This window comes from Manis pentadactyla, chromosome 8 (genome assembly GCF_030020395.1).
Source record: "Manis pentadactyla isolate mManPen7 chromosome 8, mManPen7.hap1, whole genome shotgun sequence".
NCBI lineage: Eukaryota > Metazoa > Chordata > Mammalia > Pholidota > Manidae > Manis > Manis pentadactyla.
This window is the reverse complement of record NC_080026.1, coordinates 108,506,639-108,529,670: the sequence shown is the minus strand read 5'-3', so window position 1 is coordinate 108,529,670 and position 23,032 is coordinate 108,506,639. Positions and strand designations below refer to the sequence as shown.

Here is a 23,032-nt window from a genome sequence, read left to right as displayed (position 1 = left end):
AATTAATGAACTAAATGCTCAAATTTAACAGTTGTCTCACTGGGTAAATAAACTGACAAAGTCTTCGCTAGACAGACTAAGAAAGAAAAGAATAATCAAGTTACTAAATCAGAAATGAAAGTAGGGACATTTCTATGGATTTCACAGAATAAAAAGGATTATATTATTGCAGAATACTACAAGCAATTAGGCCAGCAAACTGGATAACCTACATGATATGGACAAATTTCAAGAAACACAAAACCTACCAAGATTAAACCATGAAGAAACAGAAGAAAATAGAAAACCACAAAGAAATATACCTATAACTAGTAAGGAGATTCAAGCAATAATCCAAAAATCTCTTGACAAATAACATCCCTGAACCTGATGGCTTGACTAGTGAATTCCACCAAACACTTAAAACATAACTAACACCAATCCTCCTCAAACTTTTCAAAGAAACTGAAGAGGGGATACTCCATAATTCATTCTATGATGTCGGCATTACCTTGATACTAAAGCCAGACAAAGACATTGTAAGAAAATGACAGACCAATACCCTTTATGAATAGTGATGAAAAAATCCTCCACAAAATGCCAGTAAGCTGAATTCAGCAGCATATTAAAGGATTATACACCATGACTAAGTGGTATTTATTGCTGGAACACAAGGATGGTTCAACATATGAAAATCAATCAATGTAATATATCACATTTACAGAATAAAGAAGAAAAACACATAATCATCTCAATTGATGCTGAAAAATCATCTGACAAAATTCAACATCATTTCATGATAAAAACATTCAACAAACTGGGAGTAGAAGGAAACTACCTCAACATAATAAAAGTCATATGTGAAAATCCCACAGCAAATGTCACACTCAATGGTGAAAGACCAAAATATTGTCTTCTATCATCTAGAATAAGGCAAGGATGCTTGCTTTCACCATTTCTATTCAACAAGTATAGGAAGACAAGAGCAACTATGCAAGAAAAATAAATAAAAGGTAACCAAACTGGAAAGGAAGAGGTAAAATGATCTCTTCTCACAGATGAGATGATCTTATATGCAGAAAACCCTAAAATTTTCACAAAAAAAAACCCTGAATAAATAAACTCACCAAAGTATCAGAATACAAAGTCAACCCACAAAAGTCAGATGTACTTTTGTTCACTAACAATGAACAATTCAAAAACGAAATTAAGAAAGCAATTCCATTTCTAATAGCATCAAAAACAAAAAGAATATGTAAGTACTAATTTAATCAGGAAGGTGAAAAGACGATACAATGAAAACTACAATGCTGAAATTTCAAAAGATGTAAATAAATGGAAAGATACCCCATGTTAGTATTTGGAGGAATTAATATTGTTAGGATAGCCATACTAGAGATTTAATGCAATTTTTATCAAAATCCCAAAGATGTTTTTCACAGGAAAAAAAAAAAAACCTACCCTAAAATTCATATGGAACTTCCAGGGACCCTAACAGCCAAAACCATCCAGAAAAAGAAGAATAAAGCTGGAAGGAATTCACATTTCCTCCAAAACTTTCAAACATATTACAGAACTACCACTAAAAACTTACTATAAAGGTAGAGTAACCAAAAAAGTGTGTTACAGACATGCAGACCAATGGAACAGAATAGGAAGTCTAGAAATAAATCTTCACATATCTGATGAAATGATTTTTGATAAGGGTGGCAAGACTATTTACTAGGAAAAGAATCTTTTTAACAAATGGTGCTGGGAAAACTGGATATCCACATAAAAAGAATGAAGTTGGATCTTTACCTAACACCATATAAAAAATTAACTCAAAATGGATCCATGATCTAAACCTAAAACCTAAAACTATAAAATTTTAAGATGAAAACATAGGGCAAAAGTTTCATGACAATAGATTTTGCAATGATTTCTTAGATATGACATCAAAGGCACAGACAGCAAAAGGAAAATAGATAAATCGGACTTCATGAAAATTTTAAAAATTAATTCATCAGAAAACACTATCACCAGAATAAAAAGGCAGCCAACAGAATGGGACGAAATATTTGCAAAACATACCTGATAAGGGATTAATATCCAGAATATATAAAGAACTTCTACAACTCAACAACAATAAAACAAACAACCCAATTCAAAGATGGGCAAAGGACTTGAACAGACATTTTCTCTAAAAGTATACAAATGGCCAAAAAGCACATGAAAAGATGTTCAACATCCTTAATCACTAGGAAAATGCAACTCAAAACTACAATGAGATACTGCCTCATGCCTATTAGGATGGTTATTACTATTAAAAAAAAAACCCAACAAACAGAAAATAACAAGTGGTGGTGAGGATATGGAGAAATTGGAACTCCTGTGCACTACCGATGATAATGCAAAATGGAAGAGCTGCTGTGGAGAACAATACAACAGTTCCTTCAAAAATTAAACACAGAATCAACATATGACCCAGCAACTTCTCTTCTGGGTATATACTTAGAAGAATTAAAAGCAGTATGTCCTAAAGATATTTATACACCTATGTTCACAGCACCATTACTCACAATAGCTAAAATGCAGAAGCAACCAGCATCCAATGACAGATGAATAGATAAAATGTGGCATGTACATGCAATGGAATATTACTTAGCCTTAAAAAGAAAGGAAAACTAGCAAAAGGTTCAACATGAATGAACCTTGAGGACGTCATGCAAAATGACAAATACTGTATAAGTCCACTTATATGAGGTAAAGACAAACTATCCTGTGATAGGCCTTGCTACTATGAATGTAGGAATTTTTGATCCCTAGTTGTCCTGTTGCTTTGGAAGAGCCAAAGTGTCTTCTGTCTGAGACCAGGAAAGAGGCTAAGGTAAAATGTAAATACTGGCTCCAGGCCTCACCCACCACCTCAGATAATCACACGATATGCCTAGACAAAGTTTGTCTTGCTAAAGTGTTCTCGAGACTCTCCCCAAATGTGGATAACCCTTCTGACTAAAGAAAAGTCATCCTGATACCAAGCTCTGCAAGCTTCCAGGCCTCCTCCCGTGCCTCACTGCAGTCTGGCAGAGGCCATGGGACCACCCATAGCTGCTCACCAGTGTTGCGGATGATGTAATCCAGCACCACCAACCTCTCAAACTGGAGCAGTAGTTGCCGGTTAGTGTTTTCAGCGAGAGGTTCTGCTTCAAAACGCCGTAGCCAGTAGTCTGCATCTTTGTAGGATTCCACAAAGAGCTGGAATGAACCAACCTACAACCAAAAAGGAGGAATAAAGGTATTTCCCTACAGCCCAAGTCCAAAGACACCACAAGTAAGCCAGATACCCACTAAGGCCCTGTGGAATTTATATATCAGAAGATTGTGGTATCTGGTGAAGTGATTTCCCATCCAAACTCAAGAAACCCATCTAAATGGTCCAGAGAAGTAACATGAGAAAGTTATGTTATTTATTCTCTGGAAAATTACTCTCTAAACTCTAGGCCCTTGACAGAAATGAGGAACACAGGGGAACTCAGGGCAGGCTATTCATGTGTCCATATGCGAGTCTATAGGCACCCTGCTTCACCACTTGAATGGTTTATACCACTATAATATATTGCCTATAAGCCACACAGGTAGTCTATACCTTTGGCGGTAGCCCGATGCGGTTAAACCGCTGCCCAACTTTTGGCACTTTCTCTAGCGCAAGCCGCTTGCCCCTGGACTTCACGCGATCAATGGCACTATAGTTGAAGGTCTCACTGGCCAGGTATACTACCTACAGTGGAAAAAGAAGAGATACTTAGGTTAAAGTCAAGTATAAGGAACTATACCACTATGGTAGAGAATAGCTAGGTGCTCACCAGTACCATTCCACTTCCAAGGCACACAGAAAGAATGCATTTCTCAGCCTTTCTAGTCAGTAGGATAGAAATGAAGGGCTCTGAGATGGCAAAGCCACATCATGGAAGGATCCTAGATCCCTTACCAACTACATGGAGTAACAAAACATCTAGATCCTAACTGGCATGGATCTATGATGTGAGCAAAAAATAAACTCCTACTGTTTTAAGCCACTGTGACTGAGGGGTTGTCACAGCAGCTAGCAGGAATTACCTGACTAACATAGCCACCCCTGGGTTAGGAAAGGATGGCCCAATGCCTATTTTCTCTGCAGATAAAAATGAATTTTTCTATCAATTTACTCTATACCCTTTAATTTCCTTTTGAAGTTTGTACTACATGTAAATTATTCACATTCAAAAGATAAACATTAAAATAGGTTGTAATTTTTAGTGGATTGCTATATTTATGCATGTTCCTGCAGACTATTTCTGGACTATTACACAAGAAACTAGCAAGAGTAGCTGCCTCTGAGGGAAGAAACTGAGTGACTGGAAAACGGGTGGGAGAGAGGCCGAATTACTCTTCTCTATTTATTCTATTGTGCCTTCTGATTTTTTGCACTAGATGCATGCACTGCCTATTCAAAAAAGCATTTTTCAATGGCCACCAATATTATACCTTACTGTCAAATTGTGGTGATATCACTGTAATCTGTACGTACATCCATTATCACACCTACCATATTTTCTTATGATTATCCATTTGTATATCTAAATTCTCTCTTAAGACTAATGAATTCTGGGGAGGAAGAGAACATCGTATTTACATTAGCATCCCCAGTATCTAACACAGTGCCTGGCACATGCTTATTAAATATTTAGTAAATGCATGAAAGAATGAGTTATAACCTTCTTTCAGAGACAGCAACAAGTGAGTTTTAAAATATAAATACCTAAAATCAAATTTATAAGGAAATTCTTTCTTCTCCTAAGCCTTGCAAAATTCATTACAAATAACTAATCATTCTGCCTATGAACCTTACAGATAAAGAGAGGCAAAATAATTCCCTCCCTCCCATCCATCCACCCATCCACCCAGTGCTAATGAAGTACCTAAACTGCATGTGCAAGACACTATGTCAAAACCTCTGCTGAGGAAACTCTGACACAGGAATAAAGGGAAAAAAAGGCTTTCCTAACACTGTCTTGCCAATTTCCACAGGGAAAGCTCTGGCTCTCTTAAGCCATAAACCATCCTTTTCCCATCAGACTTATTTTTGATCACTCTTTGTAACAAACCATTTTCCCTACAGCGAAAGAAACTATCACAACCTGAAACCTCACAGAGACAGCTATTGATTGAGAATTAGAGTCTTACTATTTGAAGCCCCATTGCAACCTTGAGCCCTGTTGCCACAGTGACAGATGCTCTGATCAACTGGATAGAATCCTGTCACAAGGGTGTTAGAGGAGGCAAGGAGGGGAGAGACTTCCTCTTACTATTCTTCAGCAGCTGTATGTTAAGCTCGCAAAGTTCTGTCTCATCTCAGTCTCATGGAAGAGAGTGTTTTTGTTGTTGCTGACTTTCTGTTGCAAAAGCTCCTCAAGCCTTATTAAGGTTCTCTACCAGGGAAAAAGGAAGACCAGAGCTGGGGAAGAAAGAGATTGTGGGTGGGTGGGTGGGGACATTAATGATTAGAACACTCATAAAAATACCATAGCCTAAAACATATGGTGTTTACATTGTGCCAGGCACTGGGCTAGGTGCTTTATGTAGATTATATTATGTAATCTAATAGCCTACAATATAGGGACTATTTATATCCGTATTTTATTTTTACAGTGAGGAAACTGAGCAGACAGAGGGTATGGGGGTGGCTTAAGTGACTTGCCCAAGGGTCACCCAATAAAAAGCTGTGGAACCAGAACTTGCATTCTAATTCTTAGGCACTGTACTCCAGAAGCACAGACAGAGCAAGCAGGCCTTGGGCCAGGGGCAGGCTGCTATTCACCTGGAAAGGAAATTACAGAGTGATGAGCAAGGAGTATTTGTACAAGTTCCTAATATCTAGGAGGGGCCTAGCAGGAGGATTTCAGGTTAGGCAGGAGATCTTAGGAGCATTAATTATCATATCAGATGTTCAAAGTATGCGGTTCAACGATGCAAAGAGAAAACTAAAGCATAAAGGGAAGGAGTGAGCAGCACGAGGCCAGGCAGTGAATTTGACGTCAGATGGGAGTTACAAGGGATTAAAGACGGTGGTGTGAGAGGTGAGACAGAGACCTCCTCCTAAAACCACATATAATATGAAAATATAATTAATACAACTAATGCTGAAAGACCAACAGAAAAGACGGCTGCACCAGACTGCATACACCTGGAGAGAGGAGCAGACCTCACAGAACAGGGTAATGTACCAAAGCTGGGACCTGGCGGGACTCAAGCCCTTTCCCCACCCCAGCTCACCTGCAGGAGGAAGAGAAACAGAGCGGGGAGGGTGTGGAGGCCTAGGACTGCTGAACACCTAGCCCTGGAGATCTGCTCTGGGAGCATGAACCTACATTGCATGGTGCTCTAGTGATTAGTGGGGTTGGAAAGCTAAGACAGGAGGAATATCTGGAGAGGTGGAGATTCCAGCTGCTTGTGGAAAACAGGAATTCATATCCATCCGATCTGGGCGGGCAGCCAGAGACTTCCTAACAATGAGATGGCTGATAATGGGGCAAGGATTGCACAGATCTTACTGCTCAGGAGAAAGGAGAGGTAGACAAAATTGTCTGGGTGCACTCTGCCCAGCAGGTTGGGAACTTAATCTTCAGGCACTCCATCCCCCTGGCTGGCTACACAGCTCCAAGCCCCTCCGCCCCCCGCGCCCCCGGGGGGAATACACAGACTATGACTTCCTCCTGGCTAGCCTGTACCTGGCTTGCAAACCGGCAGCCCCTGCCCTGGCATCAGGCCAGCCAGAGGGAAGCCCCACCTATGGCAGCTACAAACACAAAGCATAGAGGCTTACACCTGTGTGTATGGCCCACTGGTTCTGGCAGTGGAGACAGGCATAGCAGCCGGGAAGCAGGAAACAGCTCTTTCCCCCCCCTACGGACCAATACCACTTCCCTGTGACCCCCTACATTGCTCCAGGGGCTGAGCAGCTCCTGAGAATAGAGCTTCTAGGCACTAGAGGGCGCCACATACAAATATGAAACGTCAAAGGAACCTGGTTCAAAGCAAAATCTCACCACCAGAGAATGGACCGAGTGAGACTGAATACATCTTCCTGAAAGAGACTTCAAAATAAAAATCATAAACTTACTCATGGAGGTAAAGAAAAATATTCAAGAACTCAGGAACGAATTTAGGATGGAGATCCAATCATTGAAGAGCACAATGGAGGATATTAAAAGCAGATTAGATACGGTGGAGGAGACAATAAATGAAATAGAAACTAGGGAAGAGGAATAGAAGCAGCTGAGGCACAGAGAGAAAAAAGGATACAAAGTGTCTTTGAGGAAGTAATTGCTGAAAACTTCCCCAATCTGGGAAGGAGATAGTCTCTCAGGCCATGAAGGTGCACAGAACTCCCAATACAAGGGACCCAAGAAGGACAACACCAAGACATATAATATTAAAATGGCAAAGATCAAGGATAAGGACAGACTATTAAAAGCATCCAGAGAGAGAAATAAGATCACATACAAAGAAAAACCCATCAGGCTATCATCAGACTTCTCAAAAGAAACCTTACAGGCCAGAAGGAAGTGGCATGATATATTTAATGCAATGAAGCAGAAGGGCCTTGAACCAAGAACACTTTATCTGGCAAGATTATCATTTAAATTTGAAGGAGGGATTAAACAATTTGCAGATGAGCAAAAGCTGAGAGAATTTAGCTCCCACAAACTTTCTCTACAGTGTATTTTGAAGGGACTGCTATAGATGGAAGTGTTCCTAAGGTTAAATAGTTGTCACCAGGGGTAATAAAAAGGGATAGACAAAGTGTACAGAATATGATACCTAATATATAAAGAATGGAGGAGGAAAAAAAGGAAGGGAAAAAAAAAAGAACCTTTAGATTGTATTTGTATTTGTAATAGCATACTAAGTGAGTTAATTTAGACTCTTAGATAGTAAGGAAGTTACCCCTGAACCTTTGGTAACCATAAATCTCAAGCCTGCAATGGCATTAAGTACATACCTATCGATAATCACCCTAAATGTAAGTGGACTGAATGCACCAATCAAAAGACATAGAGTCACTGAATGGATAAAAAAACAAGACCCAACTATATGCTGCCTACAATTAAAATTTGTTTTAAACCCAAAGACATACACGGACTAAAAGTGAAAGGATGGAAAAAGATATTTCATGCAACTAATAGGGAGACTAAAGCAGGTGTTACAGTCATTGTATCAGACAAAATATACTTCAAAACAAAGAAAGTCACAAGAGACAAAGAAGGACATAACATAATGATAAAGGGGTCAATCCAACAAGAGGATATAACCATTATAAATATCTATGCACCCAACACAGGAGCACCTATATATGTGAAACAAATACTAACAGAATTAAAAGGGGAAATAGAATGCAATGCATTCATTCTAGGAGACTTCAACACTCCATTCACTCCAAAGGACAGATCCACTGGACAGAAAATTAGTAAGGAGACAGAGGCATTGAACCACATATTAGAACAGATGGACCTAACAGACATCTACAGAACTCTCCACCCAAAAGCAGCAGGATACACATTCTTTTCAAGTGCACATGGAACATTTTCCTGAATAGACCACATACTAGGCCACAAAAGGAGCCTCAGTAAACTAAAAAAGACAAATTGTACCAACCAACTTCTCAGTTCACAATGGTCTAAAACTAGAAATAAATTGTACAAAGGAAACAAAAAGGCTCACAAACACATGGATGCTTAACAACATGCTCCTAAATAATCAATGGATCAATGACCAAATAAAAACAGAGATCAAGCAACATATTGAGACAAACAATAACTCAGTAACACAAAATCTGTGGGATGCAGCAAAGGCAGTGCTAAGAGGGAAGTATATTGCAATACAGGCCTACCTCAGGAAAGAAGAACAATTTCATATGAACAGTCTAAACTCAAAATTAACGAAACTAGAAAAAGAAGAACAAATGAGGCCCAAAGTCAATAGAAGGAGGGACATAATAAAGATTAGAGCATAAATAAATAAAATTGAGAAGAATAAAACAATAGAAAGAATCAATGAAAGCAGGAGCTGGTTCTTCGAGAAAATAAACAAAATAGAAAAACCTCTAGCCAGACTTATCAAGAAAAAAAGGGAGTCTACACACATAAGCAAAATCAGAAATGAGAAAGGAAAAATCACTATGGACACCAGAGAAATACAAAGAATTATTAGAGAATGCTATGAAAAATTATGTGCTAACAAATTGGATAACCTAGAAGAAATGGACAACTTTCTAGAAAAATACAACCTTCCAAGGCTGACCCAGAAAGAAACAGAAAATCTGAACAGACCAACTACTTGCAAAGAAATTGAACTGGTAATCAAAAAACTACCTAAGAACAAAACACCTGGACCAGATGGCTTCACCACTGAATTTTTTCAAACATTTAGTGAAGATCTAATACCCATCCTCCTTTAAGTTTTCCAAAAAGTAGAAGAGGAAGGAATACTTCCAAACTCATTCTACGAGGCCAGAATCACTCTAATACCAAAACCAAGCAAAGACACCACAAAAGAGAAAATTACAGACCAATATCCCTGATGAACATAGATGCAAAAATACTCAACAAAATAATAGCAAACCAAATTCAAAAATACATCAAAAAGATCATCCATCACGATCAAGTAGGACTTATTTCAGGGATGCAAGGATGGTACAATATTAGAAAATCCATCAACATCATCCACCACATAAATAAAAAGAAGGACAAAAACCACATGATCATCTCCATTTGCTGAAAAAGCATTTGACAAAATTCAACATCCATTCATGATAAAAACTCTCAACAAAATGGGTATAGAGGGCAAGTACCTCAACATAATAAAGGCCATATATGACAAACCCACAGCCAACATCATACTTAACAGTGAAAAGCTGAAAGCCTTTCCTTTAAGATCGGAAACAAGACAAGGATGCCCACTCTCTCCACTTTTATTCAACATAGTTCTGGAGGTTCTCATCATGGCAACCAGACAACACAAAGAAATAAAAGGCATCCAGACTGGTAAAGAAGAAGTTAAACTGTCACACTGTTTGCAGATGACATGATATTGTACATAAAAAACCCTAAAGAGTCCACTCCAAAACTACTAGATCTAATATCTGAATTTAGCAACATTGCAGGATACAAAATTAATACACAGAAATCTGTTGCACTCCTATACACTAATGATCAACTAACACTAACGATGAACTATCAGGAAAACAATTCCATTCACAATTGCATCAAAAAGAATAAAATACCTAGGAATAAACCTAACCAAGGAAGTGAAAGACCTATTCTCTGAAAGCTACAAGACACTCATGAGAGAAATTAAAGGAGATACCAATAAATGGAAACACATCCTGTGCTCATGGATAGGAAGAATTAATATTGTCAAAATGGCCATCCTGCCTAAAGCAATCTACAGATTCAATGCAATCCCTATCAAAATACCAACAGCATTCTTTAACAAACTAGACAAAAAGTTCTAAAATTCGTATGGAACCATAAAAGACCCCGAATAGCCAAAGCAATCCTGAGAAGGAAGAATAAAGCTGGGAGGATTACGCTCTCTGACTTCAAACTCTACTACAAAGCCACAGTGATCAAGACAATTTGGTATTGGCACAAGAACAGACCCATAGACCAATGGAACAGACTAGAGAGCCCCAGTATAAACCCAAGTATATATGGTCAATTACTATATGATAAAGGAGCCATGGACATACAATTGGGAAATGACAGCCTCTTCAACAACTGGTGTTGGCAAAACTGGACAGCTACATACAAGAGAATGAAACTGATCATTGGCTAATCCCATAAACAAATGTAAACTCAAAATGCATCTAAGACCTGAATGTAAGTCATGAAACCATAAAACTCTTAGAAAATGACATAGGCAAAAATCTGAATATAAACATGAGCAACTTTTTTCTGAATGCATCTCCTCAAGCAAGAGAAACAAAAGCAAAAATGAACACGAGACTACATCTAACTTAAAAGCTTCTGTACAGCAAAGGACACTATCAGCAGAACAAAAAGGCATCCTACAGTATGGTAGAATATATTTGTAAGTGACATAGCTGACAAGGGGTTAACATCCAAAATATATAAAGAACTCACACACCTCAACACCCCAAAAGCAAATAACCCAATTAAAAAATGGGCGGAGCATATGAACAGACACTTCTCCAAAGAAGAAATCCAGATGGCCAACAGGCACATGAAAACATGCTCCACATCACTAATTATCAGGGAAATGCAAATTAAAACTACAATTTTCACACCAGTTAGGATGGCCACCATCCAAAAGACAAACAACAACAAATGCTGACGAGGATGTGGAGAAAGGGGAGCCTTCCTACACTGCTGGTGGGAATGTAAGCTAATTCAACCATTGTGGAAAGCAGTATGGATGTTCCTCAAAAAACTAAAAATAGAAATACAAGTTGACCTGGGAATTCCATTCCTAGGAATTTACCCAAAGAACATAATTTCTCAGATTCAAAAAGACATAGGCACCCCTATGTTTATTTCAGCACTATTTACAATAGCTAAGATAAGGAAACAACCTAAGTGTCCATCAGTAGATGAATAGATAAAGAAGATGTGGTATATATACACAATGGAATATTATTCAGCCATAAGAAAGAAAGAAATCCTACAATTTGCAACAACGTGGATGGAGATAGAGGATATTATGCTCAGTGAACTAAGCCAGGTGGAGAAAGACAAGTGCCAAATGATTTACCTAATTTGTGGAATATAACAGGAAGCGAAACTGAAGGAAGAAAACAGCAGCAGACTCACAGACTCCAGAAGGGACTAGCTGTTACCAAAGTGGAGGCTTGGGGGAAGGTGGGTGGAGGGGGAGGGAGAAGAGGATTGAGGGGTATTATGATTGGCACATATGGTGGGGGATCCGGTGGAAGACAGTGTAGCACAGAGAAGGCAATAGTGACTGTGGCATCTTACTACAATGGGCAGTAACTGCAATAGGGAATGAGGGGACATAACAGGGGTGAATGTAGAAACCACATTGTTTTCTCTTTTTTCTTTTTTTTTTTTAACCATTGTTTTTTCATGTGAAACCGTCATAAGAGTGTGTATCAATAATATCTTACTAAAAAAAAATGGGAGCTACAAGCCTGGAACTATAATAAAACACTCTCTTCATAGACCTGAAGTTGGGGGACCTCTGGTATTGTCTCTCATGGCTTGATATTCATTCACTGATTCATCTGGTATTTACAGAATACTTGCTATAAGTACAGTACTTTGCTAGGCACTGAGAATGAGAGAAGAAAATTTCAAGAAATGATCCCTGACTTCTACAAATTTACAAACTAGTTGGCTTATTGTTTGGAGTATGGGGGCAAAGGCGCAGACATGGTCAAACATTCACAACAACCATATTTTCTTCTAAAATATCTTGGGAAACAGAAAAGAACAGGCTTGAAGGGAAGCTCCCATCTGCTGATCTGTCTCTTTGCCCACAGAGTCCATTAACTAACCTGCAAAGAAAACCATCTAAACCTGTCAAGAAAACTACAAGCTGAGATTTCTAATCTAGAGGTGTGGTCTTTATGAGGTCCGTGGATGGACTTCAACTGTCTATGAAACATCCCCTGCAATTAAATGTAAAACAATAACTACGAATATGTACACTTTTTCTGGAAAGATCTATAGCTTTCATCAGATTCTCAAAGAGGTTTAGAACTACAAACATGCTCCTGCAGCCTTAGGGCATCAGATTAGAGTTCCACCTTAAATTTACTAAACCTCAGGTAGCTACATACTAAATGGACTAAATGACACATACTAAATGATGTGTCCTCAAACGTTCATATGCTGACCAGCAGATCGTTTCCCTCATAATCCTTGGAAAGTTTCATGGAACACCCTGTGGTACAGAGGTTCTTAACCTGGCATCAATAAACTTACTGAAATTGAATGCATTCAATTCTGTATTTAAGCATATTTTGGAGGGAGGGGCAGAGGTATAGTCTAGACCTTTTGTTAGAACCTCAACTAAGTCTATAACACATATAAGGTGTGTGCAAATCTATTCTAAGTATGGATAGCCTGGATCTGGGACCCTGATTTTGTTATGTTCAGACAACTATCAGAATTCCATAGCAGAAAGATAGGTGGGAATTCCATGTCAGTTCCCTGTAGGGGTCCAGGCCACACCTTTACTCTAACCCTCAACCCTAGAGTCTTCCTTGCCAGACCTGCAATAAGTACTTAGCTGACATCAGCTAAACCATTCTAGACTGCATCTAAATCCTGGAATAGCTTGGAAATCTAAGACAGTGAGCTACAAAAGCAGCTAACTCTCTAACAAGTTACCGAAGACCCAGGAAGTCCATAAATGTACATCAGAGGGTTGGTGAACTTCCTAAAACTTTGTGTGCAAAAGTTTTATGTATATCCTTCTCAGGAAAGCTTTCATCAGATATCAGATCATGATAAGTCTAAATCTACTACTCCTCTACCCCCCACAATAAAGGCTGAGAACCCTAGACTCAGGGCATAAACAGTCCTCACTGGATCTACTGGTCCCACCAACATGGCCCAGGGAACTCTGGGCAGGCAGGAAGGCTCCCTGGAGACAGGTCACTGACCTTTGTACGGGGTACAATGTTGAGTTCCAGTTTTTGGTCCACCAAGCTGGCCCCCGCTTCTGAGAGATAGCCCTGGTTGAGGACAAGGCAGTCACGGCCAAAGCAGCAGGGACAGCACAGCTTCTGCAGCCACTTGGTCCACTTAGGATTAAGGTGTCCATATGGCTCTTCATTCTTGGGTTTGAAGACAGCAATGATCTTCTACACAGACAAAAGAAAAGGAAGATTTAAAGGCAAGTTGACTGAAGGAGCTAGCTCCCAGACCTGGTCAGCAGGAATCTAGAAAATGACAGGGCCCAGGTAGACAATCTCTCCTTACAGTCGGACACTGGTTTCTCCCCAGCTTATAAGGGGAACACACAGCTCAAGTGTGCAGTTAAGACCCACTGCCAAAGAGGGCTGGGGCCAAAGAAAGTGCCAAGTCTATATGGTGCAACAGATTTTAACACCATCAAACCCCAACTTCCAAGGTACATTCATATACTGTTTGTTGCCTGCTTTAGTTACGTAAAGACTTATAAAAGTATTGATTGAAAGGAAATTAACAAGGTATTATGGAATAAGGTTAAGAAAATTCCTCCCTGATTTCCTCTAAGAGCCTTACTATCCCACCCCCATGTATGTTAACAAAATCTTAAAATAAAGAGTTTAGTTAAGACAAACTTGGAAAGCAAAGGAAGAGAAAAATCACAGCAGGAAAAAGGGTCAGCTGTCTGGTTGGGATGGGGTTCTTTTAAGTAATTCTGATAGGCAAGAGACCGAATCATGATAGGCCACAAAGGTTAAAATCCATCATCTCCAGCAGACAGTAACTTAATTCTCAAAGGTCCCTGGAAATATGGGATGCTGCAGCATGTAAACACTGTGGCCTTTGCTCTTGAAGGGCTCTTCCCCAGGCCAGTCAGCCCTCTGAAGTTGTTTTACATCTATCTCATTCCCTCCAGTCCCAAAACTGGCACTTTCAAAGAAAGAAAAGTAAATATGCTAACTAAGTGATTCATGTTCATATCATATGACTTTCCCTCTCCCCTAACCCCACAGCCAACTCAAGCTAGTCAGGGTTATAAGACATTTTCCTGTGGGTGTCACTTCCTGAAAGACAAGTCACAGCAGAAAACACACACCCACTTGCCTGCTAAGTACTCGTATTAGGAATTGGCTAGGTGTTTGTCTCCAACAATAATTGGTCAATCTTGAAGCCAGTTCCTTCAAGAAGCTTTGCAAGGATTTGAGAGAGCAAGAGTAGTACAAAAGTTTCCTCCTCCCTCCAAAAGAATCCATTTATTCTTAGAGACGGACAAATGTACTTACTCACTGGAAAAAGTCAAATGCATGTATTCCTAACAAAAGTCTTCAGTCTTTCTTTTCCAAAGTGCTAACAAGAGGCCTAAGTTAGCAATCTTCTTCTCTATCTCTGTAGTTCTGGAACCCTAGGCTCTGAACCACACGGCAGCAGCAGCAAGGGGCTTGTCCCTCAGGGAATGACTGGTGAGTCCACTAACTCTCTGGAACCTGGGCGGTGAGGCCACAGGACAAGCTGAGGCTCGTCCCAGAATCCGACAGTTCAACTGAGGTCCAATGTGCCATTCAGCAAGCTGTTCCTCAGTAAAAGGGAGACAGGCACATTGTCTATTGGCGGGGGGGCGCTGAAAACTACCAGGGTTAAGGCTCAGATACTTCACTTAAAGAAAGTGGAACCTGAAGGCCTAGACTGCAGCCAAGCAGCATTTGCAGACTGACCTCTCAAACTTCTCAGTCTTCTTCCACCGTGAGGAGGGTCAGAAAGCATTCTGACACTAAAAGCATTAGTAATCATGGTTATCTCAGTATTACAAGGGTTTCATTAAACAATAACATCTAGACTGGACATATGGCAGAATGGTAGGGCAGGAAGGAAGAAGGAACAGAAGAATATTCAGAACGGAAGGGGAGCCTTTCAGGACAAAGTGTCGGCTCAATTCAATTCTTAACATTTGCTCAGTACCCAGCTTGTGTAAGACAGCGTGTGAGGTACACAAAGCAGCCTCTGGCCTAATTTCCAAAGCTAATGTTAACTTCACATAGTCAACTGTGTTACTGAATACTCTCCTAATTCACAGAAAACAAACTGTAAAACCACTCAAATTGGAAAGACACTCACCATTATTTGGTGAAAAGGAAAATAACTACTGCCTGCTTTTTCTCACCATTCTTCCTCAATATATTTTCAATTCTTTATTACCTTTGGGAGAAAGCTTCAGTTTGATACCAATAATTTTAGAACACCATTCCTTAACACCCACTTACTAACCCCTTTTTCACAAAGTGGGTGAGGAATGGCTTGCTTAAGTAGCTGCAGTCCATCATCTCAGAGATAAAAACAGAACTGCGCAAGGAAGTAAGAAGCCACTAACTGGCTGATGTCAGGACCACGACTAATTAGTGGACCCTGGAACTAAAGGGGTTCCTACATCTATCCAGCAGCCCCAAGGAAGAGGTTACTAGGCTATGCTAAAATCTAAGACCAGCTCAAGCACATCACTCTTATCGTACACTGAAATATAAAGAAATAACTTTAAATAAGTTTTTTTCTAAAGTTTGGTAAACATGAAGTAGAATGTCCTCAAACTTTTTGGTCTTGAGAATCCTTTAAACTCTTAAAAATTATTAAAAACCCCCAAAGCTTTTGTTTATGTGGGTAAGATTATTTGCTGTATTAGAAATTAAAATGGAAACATTAAGACTATTTATTAAATCACTTAATAAAAACAAACCTATTATATGTTAACATAAGTGACATGTTTTTATGAAAAATAACTATATTTTCAAAAATTCTTTTTTGTGAGAAGACTGACAATGATTCATCTTTGCAACTCTCTCTCATGTCTGGGTTAATAAGAGACAACTGTATTCTCACATCTTCCTTAATACTGTTTCAATATCACACATAATGCAGCCTCTGGACATCTCTACTGTACATTCATAAGGAAATGAGAGTAAAAAAGCCAAATATAGTTTTAAAGTTATTATCAAAATTTTGATCTGTGAACTCCTTAAGGATTGCTAGTGGTCCTTGGGCCACACTCTGAGAACTGCTTCATTCTTTATTAGAGACTGGATGGAAAAAACACTCCTAGGCTTAGTTATTTAGGTGGAGAAGCCTTATTTACATGGTAAATCTTACAAAGGAGAGGGATGGGCTACTCCAAACAGATGAGTCCCTGAAAGAAGACGGGATTCAAATAGAATACAGTGACACTGACCCAACCTGCCTCATCCATTGCACCTTGCAGCCTGAGACAACTCCATAACAGCAGGTAGATGATATTTAAAAATCTCATGAACTATATCTATATATGATATACAAACTTGACTACCTCTTAACATTTTAGTTAAGAAAATTATGTTTGTCATTTGCTTATCAGTGTTCTCCACCAGGTGTGAGGACATCAGAATTTCTTGGAGAGCATAGGTGGTTGGAAGAAGCACATTCAGTATTATAACGTAACCTTGTATTTGAAAAGTGGAAAAAATACTGCACTGTTTTCATGACAAATGCTTGGTGGATAAAGTATTTTTAAAAGGTTAAAAATTACTGATATACAACCAAGTTTCTAGAACATGTGAGCAGTAGTTGTAAAATTTTGAAGCAAATGCCAATTAGCATTAGATCTAATGAATTACTATTCGCAGTGGTCATGAAAGCATCTTCCCCAAATTATACTATTTTTGCCTTATCCAGTGCCATGTATCCAAGAGAGCCTTACCCAGAGGCAGGCATATACCTTAAAACATTCTGAGCTTCCACTAAGCACCAGGAACTATGCCAGGGGCTCTCATGTACACTATCTCACTCTATCCTCTGAATAAACTAGTGAATCACACGCTATTCTATGATTCTTGGCAAAATGAACATTTAGTATTACTGGCCTCACAAAAAAGAATATGCTCAAAAAATATTTTTGTAGGTGATTAAACATGAGGCCTGAAGCTCAAGAATGTAAGTGAGGGTAATATGAGCACTCTACCCTGACTTCTGATCTCGCATTTTCCATCCTAATGTTCTAGGTCCCCACTGCTTGCCCTGAGGAAGAGACCATCCTAAGTTGGGAAATGAAATTAGGGCTGTTACCTTCAAGAACCTTTCAGGAAAAAGGGGCATTACGATTGGCACACATAATGTGGCAGGGCGGGTGGTGGGGGCACAGGGAAGGCAGTTATAGCACAAAGAAGACAAGTAGTGATTCTATAGCATCTTACTACGCTGATGGACAGTGACTGTAATGGGGTATGTGGTGGGGACTTGATAATGGGGGGAGTCTAGTAACCATAATGTTGCTCATGTAATTGTACATTAATGATACCAAAATAAAAAATAAAATAGGTAAAAAAAGAACCTTTCAAGGTGTTTAGCTCAAAAAGTAGCAGTGCCCCCCATCTCTGTTACCCTTTATGCCTTGGACACTGGACCCTTGATTTTTAGTTGGACAAAATTAAGGCTATAGTTCCCAGACACTACTGCAGTTAAGTTCTGGACAATAGGATGTAAGGAGAAAAGTCTGGTGCAACTTCTAGGAATTGTCTTAAAGGAAGGCATACTCTCCTTCTCCTTTCCTTCTTCCAACTGGCTGAAAAGCAGACAAGATGTTTAAAGTTTGAGCAGCCATCTCAGACCATGAAGTGGAAGCCACATGCTAGAGATGGCTGATCAGCTGGATAGAAGGGTGCGTATTCACAGTGCATCCCTGAAAAAATGAAATGCCATGCCAGCCCTGAGCGGCCCGTAGACTTTCGTAAGAGTTACCTGTCATTATTCAAGTCACTATTATTTTAAATTTTCTGCCATACATAGCCAACTTTAGTCCTAACCAACATGGTAGCTGAAAAGAGAAACCAGAAATTCATATGACTAATGAGCTCTTAGGCAGCAGAGCCTAGCAGAAACATGAACTCTGGAGCCAGTCTGCCTGGGTCTGAGTCCTACCTCCCAACTACTAGCTGTGAGAGCAACTTAGTTAAACTGTGCACCTCACTATTGTCATCTGCAGGGAAAATAATACCTACCTCGAAAGGTGTTAGGAGTATTAAATCATTATTTGTAAAGCACTTCAAATTGTACCTAATGAATAGTAAATGCTACCTAAGTATTTGTTAAGTAAAATAATAAACACATTTGGAGCAGAGCCAAAGATGACAAGACCAACTACAGTGAGCCTGTGGTCCCGTACAACACACCACAGCATTTAGGGAGCAGTCCTGCTCTGAACCACATTTTCCTCCATGGGAGCAGGATGGTTACATAATAAGTTTTGTGAGGGTATATGTGTTTTGACTTACCCTCTAAGAAAGGACTGTGGCCAAGCAATGTTAGAGTCTAGGATCCTGCAAATCACCAAGAAACATACCTCTAGAGTCAGAGCACCAGATCACTTCTCAGCTGACATGACACACTTCCAACAGAGCTGTGACAACGTCATGAAAGAAAAACAGAAACCTTCCTCCTGTTCTGTACCTATCAAAGATAATCTTAGCCCCCTCTTCTATCAACCAACAAGCTAAAAAAATAAAAAACATATTAAAAATCTTCAAAAATTGAAAAACCCACTCATATCTTAGATCTCATTCTGGTTCCCAAATAGAAAAGATAAAAGTATTTTGCTAACATTTAGACCTCAAGACCCACACCTTTCTTTTCTTCTGTAAGTGATGGCTGCCCTTTGTACTTTCAATTTAACTCACTGTTTGGAGTTGGAAGACTTGGAAAGACTTATAACTCTCAAAGCTTTCCCCAACTTAGTTAACTGAGTTGGTGACAGAATTGCTTTCAGGTTTTTATAATAATTCAGGAACAATGACATCCAAGAAAATAACATTCAATGAACCTAACCAACAGCTACAAGTCAAAGTCCATCCTGGCCACTTGGCACTCCTGTCAAAACAGCACACTACCCACCTAAAGAGTTCACACAGGAGAGATGCAGGGAAAATCTGAGGGAGTTTTGATGCCCAACATGTTAATAAGTATAACAATAATACATTTTTCTAATAAGCCATTCTGGCCCATCTGACAACTGTTGACAGGGAAGACTTAGTATTTTCTGACCCTCTGGTTGGATCTAGATAACTTAAATTCGTCTGCAGTTTCAAAAGAATAAAGGTCACCTCTCAGATGCCTTGGAAACTCCGTTCCCTAATCCCATCCCGTCCCCATCCCCCTTTATACACATGCAAGGGACAAAATAAAGGTCAGCTGACACTCTGCCTTAGCTAAAAAGCAAACTGCTGATAGTCTTGGGAGATAAATGAAAGTAAAAGGTACAGGCTGTCCCATGTTTTTTAAACTCCACATTATAATCTGAGAAACAATAAAAAGGGATTTGAACTATTTCCCAGAAGAGAGCAATAACCTGGTGAGTCCATCCTATCACCAATGTCTGCCATTAGGAGACCTGGAACAGTGGCAGGAGACAGCCCCACAATAAAGAAAGCTGGAACTGCACCTTCAGGGCCCCTGCTGAATCACCAGTCCTCCTCAACGAAGAGCAACAACAAACACTGGTTCGATGCAAAAGGAGAGAACGAGGCCAGGGCTCAAATCTGTAGTTCAATGGCCAAAGAGCAGTCTCTGTAGTTTAAAGCTAAGGAACCTACTAGAAAGAAGCATCTCACCGCGCGTCTCTGTTCAGAGGCCGATTGCCCCACCACTCAGATCGGCCCCTTGGGTTTATCTGGTCAATTTCCTCTTTTCATTTTCCGCTCACTCCTCCCCCACCAAATAAGTTCTGATTTATTTCTTCATTCCGCAGAGATTCTCCATCTCCAGTCCTCAGCGGCATTCCAAAATCCTGCCAAGGTACTCCGCACTGTGAAGTTTCTCCCTTTTGCAGCCTTTCAACCTCCCTTCTCCCTCTGGCTGTGCGAAGCCCCAAAATGCCCCGACAGGCCCACCTTCCCCGGAGCCTGCGGCCGCGGTCCCCACCCATCTCTCACCCCCTGAGGATCTTTGACGAAGTAGCTGCCGCTGGAGCCCTGGTAGATGCGCTCCGGGAAGATGCAGCGCTCGATAGCCAGCTCCGCCTGCCGCACCACTGCCTCGAACTCGGGGTCCTCCGGGAACTCGTTCCGCTCGCGGTGGGCCTGCGCGGCGTGCGCCGCCGCCGCGGCCTGGGCGGCCAGGGCCTGGGCCTGCGCCGCCACGGTTTGGGTCTGGCACTGGGCCGCCGCACCCCGGGCCCGATCCAGCAGTGGCTGTCGCTCCCGGTCGTGGCCCGGAGAGCCTGGCGGAGAGGGGGCCGGGCCGGCCGCCGCAGCCACTCGGACCGCGCCCCCCGGCACCTGCGGAAAGTGAACGACCGAGCCAGACGGGAAGGTGTAGTCCGGGGGTTGAGCCCGCTCAGGGGAAACTAGTGGGCTCGTCTCGTCCATCCCTCAGGCAACCGGCTCCTGGACCCGGTGAGCTCCACAAAGCTGCTTGCAGCCGGGACCAATCCGCGACACCCCCACCCCCGCCTGGCCAACCAGGTCGCGGTACCTCTTTAGCCCCGCCCCTACCTTGCCTGTTTACTTGGCGACGAATAAGCACGACCCCTGGCGCGCCAACGGTAGCCAATCAAAACCAGCGCCTACGCAATCTCTCGCCCTCCGCATTTTTCTCGTCACCTTCTATGAAGACTGCGCATGCTCCAGGAGCCAAACCAGGGTCAGACACGCCTTCTGTTCTAACCAGTTTAGCTCCGCCCTTAACTTCCAGCTCCTGGCAGGTCTCTGGGAGCTTTCGATAACGTAACCTACCGAGTGAGTCACTCGTTTGAGTGCGTACTGTGAACTATCTGTGAGACTAGAAAAATCTAATCTTCTTATTTGTATTCAATCATGCCCTTAGTCATTAAATATTCACTGAGCACCTACTGTGTTCTAAGTGCTAGAGAGACGAAAGTGAAGCAAAGAAACAAAAATCTCTGATCTACCTAAATAAAAAGTTTTTTTAAAGTCCCAGCCATCACGCAGCTTTCACAGTGCCTGGCCCAATGCTCATTGCTTTTTATTAAGTGCAATTTATTTTTATTTGTTAATTGAAGTAAGATATTGTTCCATTAGACTAAAAAGTTCCATGAGAGAGTCCGTGACTGTTTTATTCACCACTCTAAAACCTCAGTACTTAGACACAATGGATGCTCGGTACATTTTAATCAGTGGAAAAGAGAAGGAAGATACAGTCCCTGCCCTCAAGCTGAAAACACACAGTCCTCTGAGGCAGTAAAAGAAAAAGAGCCAACGAAAGCCGAAAAAACCGTAATAGGAGTTCAGCGATTTCGGGGTAGGCTAGAGAGTCAGCAAAAGCCAAGTGGGGTTTGTGCTCTGAGCTGTCTTAGAGGAAGAATGTAATTAGATCACTGGGGGCGGGGGTAGAAAAAGGGAATCAGAGATGTTTGAGTTTGAACCCCAGCTCCACACTTACTATTTTGTACAAGTTACTTAACTCTCCAAGCCTTTTGTCTCATCTATAAAATTGAAATAATCGTCCCTTCTTCAAGTGATCAAGTAAGAATCAGATAATGTATGTAAAGCACTTAGCATAGTGCTTAGTAAAAAAGCACTCAACAAAACGTAGCTTTATATAACTGGGGTGGTTTTCCGTTTTTAGTTTTGTGCTTAAAGCAACCAGCAAACTAGAGAATGGGTTTTCACAAAAGATGACCAGCCACATAGTAACCAATATTTCATAATCATTCTTTACTGAATCCAATTATTGCTACAGCTAACTATCAGTACTGAATTGAAAGAACAATTGTTTAATTGTATGTATGGGAGTGTCTTTAACTTTTTCTTTGCCAAATAAATCATCCTAGGCATAGGTCCAAACAGATGGTTCAATTTCCCCTTTAAGTTACAAGACATGTATTTCCCTTTCCAATAGAAACAACAAGTAATTAAGCAATATTTGCCTCTTATGTCCCAGGGGCCATAAGCCACAGAGATGATCTCTTAGTATTCATCTCATTTAGCCCCTAAACTTTATTATGGTCAAGAAAAGCTCCAAGGTTCAGAGTTCTCCCTTGAATTCTGAGTGTTTTCTCTGGAAAACACTCAGAATTTATTTATGTATCTACCTCTTAGAACTTGATTTTCCTTTTACTGAAAAGAGTGTCAATACATGCTAGCACTTTACCAAATGCTAAGCATATGCCGGATACTGTTTTAAGTGCATCATGTGGATTAAGTCACATATCCGGCATTAGAGCCCCTATGATGTTGGAAACTGAGTAGCTTGTCTATGGTCATGCAGTCAGTTACTATCATAGCTGGATTCAAATCCAGAAAAACTAGCTCCATGCTTTTAACACTATATCGCTTCTTATTACACATCTCTATGAACTGTGCCTCATATTTACCCCCCTTCTTTCC

The 23,032-nt window shown here is 40.5% G+C and overlaps 1 protein-coding gene across 1 annotated transcript in view; it reads right to left on the bottom strand.

The window, feature by feature from the left end:
- PI4K2A (phosphatidylinositol 4-kinase type 2 alpha) overlaps window positions 1-21,179 on the bottom strand; it is a 40,742-nt gene extending 19,563 nt beyond the window's left edge. Inside the window, exons 1-4 of the mRNA XM_036886331.2 lie at window positions 20,618-21,179; window positions 13,649-13,849; window positions 3,608-3,739; window positions 3,078-3,231 (exon numbers count right to left, since the gene is read on the bottom strand). Coding sequence (XP_036742226.2) covers window positions 3,078-3,231; window positions 3,608-3,739; window positions 13,649-13,849; window positions 20,618-21,052 — 922 coding nt within the window. The 5' untranslated portion in view covers window positions 21,053-21,179. The remainder of the gene's footprint in view (window positions 1-3,077; window positions 3,232-3,607; window positions 3,740-13,648; window positions 13,850-20,617) is intronic.
- Between the last annotated feature and the right edge of the window lie 1,853 nt (window positions 21,180-23,032).